The 13,553-nt window shown below is 44.7% G+C and overlaps 1 protein-coding gene across 1 annotated transcript in view; it reads left to right on the top strand.

Annotated features, from left to right (window-relative positions):
- LOC146773098 (chymotrypsinogen 2-like) overlaps nt 1-10,737 on the top strand; it is a 29,345-nt gene extending 18,608 nt beyond the window's left edge. Inside the window, exons 5-7 of the mRNA XM_085637806.1 lie at nt 1,700-1,880; nt 8,332-8,465; nt 10,516-10,737. Of these exons, the coding sequence (XP_085493932.1) occupies nt 1,700-1,880; nt 8,332-8,465; nt 10,516-10,677 (477 nt within the window). The 3' untranslated portion in view covers nt 10,678-10,737. The remainder of the gene's footprint in view (nt 1-1,699; nt 1,881-8,331; nt 8,466-10,515) is intronic.
- The last annotated feature ends 2,816 nt before the right edge of the window (nt 10,738-13,553 follow it).

Raw genomic sequence — 13,553 nt, 5'->3', positions numbered from 1 at the left:
ATGCTTAGGCAATATTTTAGAAAATGCTTAGGCTGGAGGTCCCTAGCTTCTGATTATCACAACTTGAATCCTAGGACCCCCACATTATGACTCAGTGGGGGTCTTGAGAGGTCAAAGGGTTAAGAAACGCTGTTATAGACACTACAGCCTAGTTATCTCAGCCTCTTGTCCTTCAAATGTCAGCATATCGAGTACCATCAAGTAATGAATGCTAAAATTTGTTATCCGCAAATCTCGCCTTGAGACTTCTACATTCAGGGGCTGTATTACACAAAGTGCCCTGGGGGTGCAAAGGACGTTTTCGCCCGCTTTGCACACCCCGGGGAATTTTGGTATTACTGCAGATGCTTGTGCAGGCCCTTATGTAATACTGAAAACGCTGGTGCACATAGAGCGCCAGTGCGTTCTCAAGAGAGCGTTCCTTCATTTGCATGGGGGCATGCCCCATGCAAATGAGGGAATCGAATTGCCTCTGTGCCTGCGCCGTATTCTAGACGTGGGTGCAGAGGTAAAGAAGCTCTCAGGAGGCACACTGATATTGCACCAAGTAAAAGGTGGCACACTGTCAGTGAGCCCCGTGGTAGCAGCTCTCTGGAGGGGGGTAAGTGGGCCTAAGGAACCCCAGACACCTTACAGGTGGATGCAGTCACTCACTGCACCGCCTGCAAGGGGATCACTAATCCACGTTAAAAGTGGAAGGTGGTTGCCACTTGCACAGTAAACATGCAGCTGCTCCGTATTTAACTTGAATGCGCTGATCCCAGAGCAACGCAAATCCGCAGCAGTCCTGGGGCATCGCATTCTGGGCCTCATTTATGAAAAGTTTTGCATTGCTGGGGGAAACCAGCGATGCAGCACCTTGAGACACCATGGGTGCTCTGTATTTACTTTACAGCGCTCCATGTGGCAACCATTTTCAGATACATCAGTATTCCTGACCTATCTGTAGACGCAAAATTGGCACATTGTTCGAGTTCGTCTAAAAACAGACGTAACTCCAGCAATGTGTCCTTTCACATGGAGCAAGCCTCATGTGAAAGGGCCTGCATCACTTCTTTCGTCTGCTTTAAGCAGGCGTATGGATTTGACGCAGTGGAGTCCTAGAAGTGGCGTAATGAAATCTCATAGATTTCACTGCACCATTACTACAAGGCTTATTTGCAGGGGAACTCCCACCCTGCATACATTACACCTGACGCAGGTATAATCTAGCGCAGGGGTTTACAAAGTGATGCATCTACCTAGATGCGTCACTTTGTAAAAGGGTGCAGTGTGCCGCATATTTTACTCTGCCACAGCATCACAAAAAAATGATGCAGCGTAAAGGGCTCATAAATAAGGCCCTCTATGTCATAGGGCACACATTCCCTGATTGCGCCCGGTGTACCTGTTTTAAGGTGTGCCAGGGTGCAAACAGAGAAAGTGCACCCTATACATAATTGGGCCTCTGGTGTGCATTTTAAGGTGATTATATTCCAAATCGCAAATGCATGAGATGTGGGAAACTGAAAAAGGACCAAAAATATAAGGGAGAAGCTAGACAGTGGGTTAAATATATACACTCCAGAATCTGGCTCTGAAGTCGTCTAGTAATTCTTACCAATACATCTGAAGAGGCCCAATGTTAGCAGTAAAGTAAACTTAATGTTGCTGTAACTCGTCCTTGCCCTAATGTTTAATTTCATGGTTTCATGTGTAGGTTTTCAGGCACCCAAACTACAATTCCAACACCATCCAGAATGATATCACCCTTGTGAAGCTCTCCTCCCCGGCAACCCTAAACTCGCGTGTAGGGCCGGTGTGCCTGGCTGCTTCCAACGACATCTTCAGCGGGGGCCAGAGGTGCGTCACCACCGGATGGGGCCTGACCAATGCCAGCGGTACGTTCCGACAGTCTGCAAATGAAAGCAAACGTCCAGGCTGCTTTGCACCACTATTAACTATTATCTTTAAAAAACTAGATACAAGAAGAACAATTTACTAGCATGTACTGTAACGGAATTAGGTACGTGTTAAGGCTGGTGCAAATACTATAATGCCAATCCACTTGCATCGTGATAGGCTTCACTCGTCACTCTCACTCCTTGCACAGGATACTAAACATTGTGGGGCTCATTCGGGGAAAGGGCAGGAATGTGCCGTATTTAAGTCAATACGGTGCATTCCTGTCCTTTCCCAGCGCTGGTCCCCCTGTTCCAGCCTAGCGCAAACGCAGGCACCCTTGCACCACGGTGCAAGGCTGCCCGCGTGGCATGCAGGATTGTTTTTGTTCAGGAAGTGACACCTTCCTGCACAAAACCAACACTGGGAGGCATATTCCTCTTTCTATACAAAGAGGAAGTGACGTGGAGAAATAAAGATATTTATCCTCTGTACGCCTTACCTCACGAGGCGTAAGGTTTTGGTGCATCCCCATGTTTACATGGTCTTATAAAGCTGGGGATGCATCAACATCCATGGGAGTTGCATGGGAACACCCATTCAACACCCAGGGAACAACTACCCAGAGCAGAGTAAAGCAATGCAGAGATTTGTGCAGTGTTGAGTTATTCCCAATTATTGAAGCCACCCAGAGCCACGCAAAGTGGCTTTGTATGGCTTCAAATATGACTTAGGGTTGCATCACGTTTGCATCGCGTGAGGCAAACCTCTCTCATAAACAAGCATCTTGTTCAATGTTGGCCCGATTAACAAACCTTTTGCACTGGGTATGCATCACATAAGTGACACAAACCAGTGTAAAAGGTTTTTTGTTGGATTGACTTCCCATGCGCTAGAAACTTGCCCGTATGATGCAGATTAACTCAAACTGCATTACTTTTAGGCATTACATGGGTAGTTTATGAGCCTTCCTGTGCTATCACCCATGTTTTTTGTCGTTAATCCCTATCTTGGGTTTTGTGCTAAAAAGTAACGCCACTTTGAAGCAGGCGTTAAAGAGAGAAATACTTTAATTTCTCCTTTCTTTTTTAACTTTGTATGTGCGCTGTACAGAGCAGTATACATGCAAAGTAGGAAAAGTTGTACAGGTTGTCTAGGCATAGTATTTTGAAGTGGAAGGGTACACCCTTCTAGTACAAAACCTATGCTAGACTCACACAGACACCCTTGCACAGCCTGATTATGTGCTGACGCTAAGGAGAAGAGAAGGGGAGAGTGCCATATCTCTGTAGATATGAAGCTTTCCTTCTTCAATTTGGCCCGAAGTCCAGTTCCTTTAAATGCAGAAATTATATGTATTACCCCACCCTATTCCTCCTAACTTGGCAGGCCAAGTCACCAATGTATGCCCTCATTACAAGTGGCCTGGCAATTGTTGTATATTTATCACACCTTATGAAATCTGAGTCATAATTGAACAGATACGATAAATACCACGGAATTACATCTTTTTCAGGAGTGACATGGATATTTAATGTTTACCACACCACAATCCACATATTCTGGTAAATGCTGAGCATTTTCCCCCCAATAGATATTGGATTTTTTTGTATCCTCATTTGTGCGGAAAAGAAGGCAAAAGGAGTTCAATACAGTGAAACAATGGTGGAAGCTTTCCACCTCTCAGCAGAAAAGGAGAAGGGAACCTGGGCCAGGGCTCTCCTTCAAACGGGTTCACGAGCCACATAAGCAACCTTGTTTGATGGCGGGGATCTTTGGATGGCCCTTCTAGGAATTTCCTTGAAAGGTTAGTGCTTAAATGCATAATCATTGGACATTCTCATTTCACAAGTCAAAGATTGACCTCACTTGTTATTTTGCCAAGACTTATATCAATGTTCTCATACATCCCAAAACTTAAACCATAGCAGCTGCCCAACTAAGAGAATAAACTATTCACACGTTAAATAAATGCTAGCCATTCCCATAAAGTCGGGGAGCTGGGAAACAAGCACTTCAAACAGATCTCCCTTAATGCCAACTGTATCAATACAAAGAGTAAGGATTTTGGCTTCTTATGCAATTTTAAAGGTAACCCTTTACCATCTGTGACCCAAAAATCACCAGTGCCAGACTTACTTCAATTCTTGACCCATTACCTCTGTAAGCACCTTACCCACTTCTTGCCAAAAGATCTGGACCAGGGGGCACTGGTGAAACATATGGGCGTCATCCGCCTTTTCCTTGGCATACTTAAGGCACTTCCTTACCTTCCGTCCTCCCAGAATCAACAACCTTTTTGGCCTCCAATATACCCTGTGCACTGTAATCAGATGTTTTTTCATGAGAGGGGCAGATTTAGTAGACATCCATAGATTAGTCATCAATGCTTGCCATAAGGTTTTCACGTCCAGGGTCGGCAGGTCCCTCATCCAGATCTCTGTTTGCAAGGGAAAGACTTCCTCCCCAGCATGCACTAGCATCCAATACCCCTTGGAGGCTTCTTTAATTTGTGGAGAACTTCTTTGTAATTTATCCTCCCAAATGCTAATTCCTTTCCTGTCTTTACCTACCCTCCCCTCCCAACTTGCCAGTAGGTAATACTTACATTTGGAAAGGTTACCCTCTGTGATTTTGATAGGGACTCCTAAGAGACCAATGAGTTATTCTTTATAATTTGACCCCATTTATTTACTCCCCCTTCTATCAGAGGGCCTGTCAACTTGTCTTGAAGGTATTCGGGAGTCCCTGGACAGTTTCTTATTGGCACAGAACTACTATGGTACGGTATTCAAAATGTCAGTCTGACTTGGAGGCAGCTTGCAAGCTATGGTATCAATATCTTCAACCTAACCATTTTGAAATAATTTGGGTGTCCAAATTTAAAAAGGAAATAGTCCCCATCCAAGGGCAGAGTTTTCATCATAGCTTTGAAAAGGATTGTAAAGACTGAGCAATCCAAAGTAGAGATCGCATGTTCTTTAACTGGAAAGCCTGACATTATTGATAAAAATCTGGACTTTTGATGCCGCATATTATTTTTTCCAGCATTGTGTCCTCCAATCAATGCTCCCTCCTTAAGAGGACCATATGAAACTACTCAGTTCCCCCTGCAATTTCTTAAACTCCTCCAACCTAAATTCTTAAGGTATTGCATTAAATAAACATGAATTTCGGCAGTATCAACATTTTTAAGATATTAGACCTTCCTAGGAAGGTAAGTGGGAGGCCTCCCATATCTTTAGTAACTTCCTGGTTTCTGTCACTGCTTTATTAAAGTTTACCTGAGCCATTTTATCTAGGTCTTTCACCACCTGAATTTCTAAATATCGTGTATCCTGCTTGACAAGCGGACTGTTACAGCAGGTATTGCATTCCATAATTTCAGTTTTGTGCTGATTAACCAAGTAACCAGAGCCCTTCCCAAAGTCTCCCAAGGAATTCAGGATCACTGGGAGCGATCTTTCCAGATCTCTAGTATACATCATCAAATCCTTGGCATAGAATGCCACCTTTTTCTCCCACCCATTACCCTCAAAGGGGATGATGTTTTGACTTGCCCTAATTTTATTTACGATACGATGAGTTGGCCCTTTCTACATTGTGTGATCAAACAACAAGACTGATTCGAGGCCTTTTCAAGAACGGTTGGGTCCTTATATAAAAATCTAATTGCCAAGATATTGGTGAACGGTAATCCTACTAAACAGATAAATATTAGAAGAGGGACCCGTCAGGGTTGCCCGCTGTCACCTTTCCTTTTTAATCTGCACATATAGGCATCACATAATTCATAAGAGCGATATTTATCGGGGGAAAGTGCCTAGGCCCAGAGTTTCATAGAAGTCACCCAACGCAGGGCAGCAAGTAATGTTGATTTGCTCTCAACAATTCGATCAACGTAGCACAACAGTACGATAGGTACTAAGATGTGGCACTATTCTGATCTGTCCCTACCCTGGCTAACCATGCGCCAACACAGGCACCCTTGCGCCATATCGCAAGGGTGACTGCATTGTCTGTACCATAGCTTTTGTACTGGATGGGGTGCATTCCAGCACAAAAACTATACTTTAAAGCTTTTTCCACTCCGTGCATGTGTTCTGCATTATACAGCATGCATACAATGGGAAAAATTAGGAGAAATTAAAAAAATTCTCCTCATTACGCCAGTCTCAAGGAGGTGCAGGATTTGGATACAAATCCCTGTGAACAATCCTGTGCGGGTAGGGATTGGAGTCAAAACTCATGGGTGGTTGCATGGAAATGCTCATGCAGCACTGATGGAACGCCCCCTTGACACAAAATAATGCAAGGCAGAACATTACGTAACTTTTCATTACTTTGGGTGACATGAGTTGGATTGTAACTCCTACTTGAGCACTTAGCGTAGGGTTTATGTTAAAAAAGTAATATTAACCCAACACAAAGCCTTTGTAAATCTGTGCCTGAGTATTTAACAGAGCACTTGGATTTTGGTGCAAAAACTCGTAATTGGAGGGATATTTATTGCAACGAATAAATACAGACTTGTAGCAGTTAGATTTATTGGGTGCAAATTGCAGTGACTGTATAGGTGTCATGTTTTCTCTTTCTAGGTGTAATCATGGGCTGTCATTTTATCACGAAAGTAGTATTCTCATAAAATCTGCCTTTAGTATCAATATATGGAAATTGTTTTAACACTGCTCAGTGACATTTTAATTTCCCTCTCTTACGGGTACTCCAACTTTGTTATGTTTAATGTCCAAGCTAGAAAAAATTTAATTAAAGTCCTTGCAACCTGTAAACTCTGGGGGGCTGATTTACATGCCCTGTGCGCTGTCGGAACGTCACTTTTTGTGACATTCCAGCGGTGCACATGGCTTAACCATATCTACAAAGCCACAAACGTTTTCATGGTTTTGTACATATAGAGAGGCCACCCAGCGCAAGTAACTGCATTTGCTCATGCTACGATGGGGAGGCGTGCCATGGGTGCTACAGTGGGTTTTACCATGTAACTCCCATGGCATTTGGCACATTCCCAGATTTACAACAAGCTGTGAAACTGGGAATGCACCAAAAGCCTACAGCTCCCAGGGGTGGCGTTGGGGAGGCGCAATAAGAAGAAATACCATTATTTCTCCTAGTTTATTCCTCTTTCTATGTGTGCTGCATTCAGCAGCATACATAGAAAGAGGAAAGCACCTCCATTGATTGCTTTTGTGCAGGAAAGGACACCTTCCTGCACATAAACAATCAAAACTACAATGCAGGCACCCTTGCACCATGGTGAAAGGGTGCGTGCGTTGGCGCACGGCAGCTCATCGAGCACCAGCGCAGGGAAAGAGGACAGGAATGCGCTGTATCTGATAAAGAAAAAGGCAGGAATGCGCCACATCTTACCGTAGGGCAGCCCAGCAGGAAGGCATGCGGCACTGCCCTATGGCAAAATATTGTAAATGAGGTCTTGATTTGCTCTGAAAATATCTGGAAATTACACACAGGAGTTACCAGTCTTCAATTTTCCCTCATCCCTTTTTCAGGGCTCCATAAGAGGATGCACCCAGAAACTGAAGTTAATTTCAGGTGCAGATCTTTATTCCAACTGATAGTAAAATGCTAAATTAGTGGCATTAACTTTGCTCATTAGAGCTGTGGTAGAATTTCAAGTACCCACCATGGACTGAAGTGAATGGGAAGAAATCTGTTTAGACTGACCTCTTCCAGATCCACCATATTCCTCTGCCTCAGTCCCACCACTTTTTTCTTGCCAGTTGGTATCTGTAGCAAATGTTATGCACAGAAAAAAGTCTATAAGGTTTAGGACCTCATTTACGAAAAGTGTGCACATTGCTAATTGAAAATAGTGATGTAACACTTTTCATTGCGCCCTCCTTGCGACACCATGGATGCGCTGTATTTAAACTACGGTGCTTCTTGTTGCAAGGATTGAACAGATACGTCACGAATACTGACTTATCCGTTGGCCAGGTAATGACACATTGCTGGAGTTGTGTCTGTTTTGCGACACACTCCAGCAATGTGTCATTGCACATGGGTGAGTCCCGTGTAAAAGGGCCTGCTTCAGTCCTTATGCCTGCAGTGAAAAGCAGGCATAAGGATTTGATACAGTGAATTTGTAGAAATGGCGCAGTAAAAATCTCTCAGATTTCACTAAGCCACTTCTACGAGCCTTTTTTACAGTGGAACGCCCACCATGTGTACATTATACCTGCATCAGGTATAATGTAGCGCAGGCCTTTACACAGTGACGCATCTGCCTAGAAACATCACTTCGTAAATATGGCACAGTGTGGCACATTGTTTAGGCCGAGGCAGTGTCACAAAAAAGTGACGCAAGGGTGGCATAAGGCCTCATAAATAAGCCCCTTAGGAAAGTATTGATCAGTGAATGTCTTGACCATGTCTGAACTGCTTGTAAAATACTATGACTTTGCTTTACAGCCAGCAAAACTCCAGACAAGCTGCAGCAGGTGTCACTTCCGCTCCTGACCAACACTGACTGCAGGAGATACTGGGGTAACAAGATCGCTGACGTCATGATCTGCGCCGGAGCTTCTGGAGCCTCCTCCTGCATGGTAAACAACCAGGGCCAGATGTATTCATTTTTTTATGCAACACAGCCTTCCAACCCCGGCCGTGATTTACAAACATTTTGGCTCGGTTTTGCATTACTTTTTTAACACAGAACCAAAGCAAAAGGTTGGGTTGGTATTTGCAATCCATCGCAAATCACGGTTTGCGTTAGATTGTCACCCAAAGAAACACAATGCTGCACAATGTGCTGGCTTGTGATACTTAGTGGAAAGGAGACGTTTCATGGGTGGTGACTGGACATATCCATGCATCCACCCATGAATTTTGATGCAAATCCATATCTAGAAAATCCTGTGCCTCCCTGTTGCTGGCATAAGGAGGAGAAATATATTTTATTTCTCCTTGTTTTTCCCATTTGCATGTGTGCCATCTGTTGCACGCTCAAAGGGGAAATTGCCTTTCGGTCTAGTTTTTGTGCACAATGAAATCCCTTCCTGCACAAAAACTAAGCTGATCACAACCAAGACATTCTTGCATTATGGTACAAGGGTATCTGTGCTGGTGCATGTTTGATTGACATATGCCAATGCAGAGAGGGAGCAAAACAGCGCCACAACTTTGGGAGAGAGCAGAGCAGCACCATGTCTATACTCATGGAATGCAGTGCAGCACATTCACTTGCTGCGCTGCATTGTGAGATTTACTTGTAAAACGGGGTCCACATTTGCTGAGGTGTGTTGCACGTTACCATATTAAAAGTGATGCACCGACAGCGCAATGGGCTTGTAAATAGCAGCAGTAGGCCAATCTCGGGCTATCGGCTGCACTTGTACTTCAATAAGGCTGCCTTGCATGAAGCACAGTCTAGCACCACGGTACAGTGGTGAGTGTGCACTTTCCAGCTTAGATTTTGTACTGGAAGCATGTCCTTCCAGGACAAATTTGTACGTCTTGACAAACAGAAGTATTCCACTCATTGATGTTTGCTCTGCACTTCAGCACACAAGCAACATGTGCATTTTTTGAGAAATTAACACATTTCTCCTTATGCTGCCCATTTCATTTAGGCATTAGCTTTAGACGCAAAGCCTGATTTTAATATCTTAGTAAATCAGGCTTCTGTTAAAACCTATGGTTGTTTGCGTTAAGTGGCTGGATCAGGGCAAACTTAGGCAAAGCAGGGCAAGAGCTTTTTGTGCTTAGATAATAGTACATCACAAAACTAAAGGTATTTTGTGCTGGAAAAATAAATACCAATGCTTTGCTTTACAACAGCACATGCTGCCATATTTACGGCTTCAGTGGCGCTGGGCAGCGTAGCAAGTCATCTTGCTATGCTGCCCTGCATCTCAGCATGCCTGCCCTTTTCCTGTTATTTATCCAATATGGCACATTCCTGTCCTTCTCCCTTGTGCTGGTGCTATTTTGGCAGCTTAGCACCAACACAGGCACTCTTGCACCATGGCGCAAGGGTGCCTTTGTTGTAGGTCGGATTGTTTTTGTTCAGGAAGGAGCACCTTGCTGCAAAAAAAAATAACTATCCTGGGTGTCTTTTTCCTCTTTCTATGTGCGTTGCACAATGCAGTACACATATAACGAGGAGAAATGTTTATTTCTCCTTATTTATTCCTCTTTCTGTCTCCCCTGTGAAGACGCATCTTTTTGGCACATTCCCAGGTTTACAAGGTTTTGTAAATCTGAAAATGCATAAAAAAACCATGGGAGTTGCATAGGAACACCCATGCAACGCCCATGGGAAACTTACCCAGGGCAGAGTAACACAATGCAGCGATTTGCGCTGTGCTGCATTGCTCCATATTTTTGGAACCACACAAAGTGGCTTTGTGTGGCTTCAAAAATATGGTCATAAATATGGCCCAAAGTCTTAGTAAATCTGGGCCTCCGTCTGTTACTCAGCCAGTCTCTCTTTCTTAGTCTGCCTGCCTCTCTTTGACAGATGGGGAGATGTCGAAGTAGTTATAGTACCCAGCTCCCATAAACCCATTCCTATCCCCTCCTTCAACCTGGAAGTGTCTTTGTATGTGCTCCAAGGTTGCAGCCTGCATTTCTGACCTGCCCCTTTGATTTCAGGGTGACTCCGGAGGCCCTCTTGTGTGCCAGAAGAACGGCGCCTGGACCTTGGTGGGCATCGTCTCCTGGGGTAGTGGCAACTGCTCCCCATCCTCACCTGGAGTCTACGCCCGCGTCACTTCATTGAGAGCTTGGGCTGATCAAGTCATCGCTGCTAATTAAATTTGGTGCCTATTAAAGATTGCAAAGTGAAATCCAATAAATGGAATGCCATACATCCTAGCTCTGCCTTCAAGTTATTTTTCTCATTTAAGATGTGCCGTGCTGGCCCTGGTAAGTTCATAGGTGTTGGAAGTAGGGGTGGGGGGTGTGGGTGCTGCATCACCCCCATGCTGGATCTAGAAGTTGAGTGCCTTTGATCGCACAGCAAATGTGACAAGATAAAAGTAAAAATGAAAAGAGAGCAAATTGCTCAGAGGTCAAATGTCAGGTTTTGGCTTCTGGCAATGTACTACTTATTTGGAAACTGGTGTTTACAATCAGATAAATACAAGTAAAGTGAGAGGATTTTGTAAAAGTGACCTAGGTGACAATCTTGCTGGGGTACAGGAAGTGAAAGGAAAGGTAATTGGATGTCAGTTATTTTTCAAACATGAAACATCATTTTAATTCCTGTAAATGAGCTATAGACTGATTTCAAAATATATCAGAAAATATAAAAAAGTGTGCTTCATTTGTTTTTTCCTAATTATGTAGTGGGAGATTTTAATAGGATCAAAGGAATTCAAGACACTTTACTTGGTGATGCGCACATGATATGTTGAAACCGGTTTTCAATTTAATATATTTGTCCTTTGCGACCTGTTCGACCCAGCTGTTTCAAGATAGCTGAGGCACATCAAAGCCAGTCAGAATCCACCTTTCCAAATAAGATGAGTATGACACATTGTGCAATACCCTGTGCTTACTCTCTGGTAGCTTGGCATCAAGCAGTCAAGCTTATCCTCAAGCGTGAGTGTTAAGTATTGGCACTACACCCATCCTCGCAACACACAGCGTACCCCACAAAAAGACTCCACACCCCATGTATAAAAACACTTTTTGTTGTTTTGCACACACACACACTGAAATCAAAATGAGATCCACATTGTATATACACTATACACTCTGACACTTGTGTATAACTGTAAACTTCTCTATTGAAATTAAAACAAAACACATACTTTATATACACTTTACAGTTGTATGCAATTGTCGGACTTTAACATTGCAGAAAGGTCAAACGGTCACCAGTCTCTGACTACTCCTCGTGACACAGCCCCTCATTCCTTCAACTCCACCAGCCAACGATACACGTAGTCCCGGCTGGCTCCCTATTGACTAGACAGTCAGAACCACCTAACACGATGAACAAAACTAGGTAACTGTTTATTTCCGAGATTAGAACTCCAGGCGCCTAACTGCACCTGCACGGTTGCATCGATGTCCCCCTCGGAGACAAAAGGCTGTGACCCAGGAAGTTGGTGCGCTTCCACTTCTGGAGAAAGGTTTTCCCCTCAAGCATGGTGTGGCCTGCCTAGGACCCCCAGCTGTCAGTTGAAGGTGCCACAAGTAACATGAAACCCCTCGAGTCTCGTCATGGTGTTTTCCACAACAAAGCACCCTATGGCGTGGGTTCAGCGAGAGGGAGCCAACGACCTCGGACAGAGGTCGGGATGTCAGGCACTGTCGTCATCCCAATCTGGAGGCTGAAGACAATCTCAGCTCCCAGCTCAGGTTCTCCCAACACCCCTCGGACACCACAGACTCTGGGGCACAAGCATGCACAGATCCCCTAGTTGCAAGCAGGGGTCTCTCAGACTCTGCAGGCCTCTCCCGCACTAGTCGAGCTCCTCACGTCCAAGCAACTCAGATGGCTACTGATCTTTGCACACACACTCCTTTTGCACAGCGAGATGGTGGTGTATGTCTGGACGGTCCTTGTCTCAACCACAATCACATCCGCTCACTACTATGATCACTGTCTCCGCCACACCCAGTGTGGTTCTTATGATCTTGTGGAGACAGTGAGATTCTTTGTGTCCCTGGGATCTTGTAGGCAGGCCCTTGGAAAATACTTCGAGACCCATGCCACGACAGTTGGCACTTAGCTGCAGGCCAGCACCATCTAGGTAAAATCCACCAAGCGATAGTCCCCTTCCTGGAGCATGACAAGCTCCAAGCCACCACAAGTCTGACAAGAGTAATCATTAGGGCAGGAGGGACTGCAACTGGACCATGCATAATGTCCCAGTATCGAACCAGCGTAGTATGGTTCCAAATCCACTACTTTCGGAGTCCAAAGCGCCAGTAGGTGTACCCATCATGTCCTTAGAAGATACGATCAGTTCAAAAGGCCACTTTTGAAATGCACAAGCCCTCTCTAAATTGTGTCCCATCCAACCCTAGGAGGTTTGATAAAAATCTTTAGTGGGGCTAAGACCAAGCCCCTTGGAATACAGGTACCAATTCCTCCCCCACATAACTATCAGAAAGGCCCCTCAGAGTCAGAGGTCCGCAGTTTCCAGTGAACCCCTAGTTTATAGCCCTCTATGCACAAATGTGGCTGCCCCCTAGCACCCAGTTGTGAATTAGGAGACAGGTCAACAGGCACACAGAGCCACGAGCATCAAAATGCCTACTTTCCCAAAGTGACATTTCCACACACGTAATGTCGGATCCACTTACACTACCGGAGAGGATTCACCATTACGAACTCATCGATATCAAACACTATACTGCTACTATTCTGCACGTAGGAAATACTGGTCAATAGCTTTTGTCTACATCGCTCCATGCTAATCCAATGCAAGAAGCAAGCCCCGCCATACCAAACCCCTCACCTTTGCCATTCACAACCCTTGCATGTAACACACACGCGTACATGATCTACCTCTTCCCAACACCGCACCCTGTCACCAGGGAGAATTCTGATATAGCAAGAGACATGCAGAACCTCGACATGAAGCTTTTTACATGCCAAGCTGAACAACAGTAATCTGCGCACACAGGCCCTACCAGGGCAAACCTGTGGCACAATTAATGAGCTACCTCTCTGG

The sequence above is a fragment of the Triturus cristatus genome, chromosome 12, assembly GCF_964204655.1.
Source record: "Triturus cristatus chromosome 12, aTriCri1.1, whole genome shotgun sequence".
Classification (NCBI taxonomy): Eukaryota; Metazoa; Chordata; class Amphibia; order Caudata; family Salamandridae; genus Triturus; species Triturus cristatus.
This window is presented reverse-complemented; position numbering and strand designations above follow the sequence as displayed.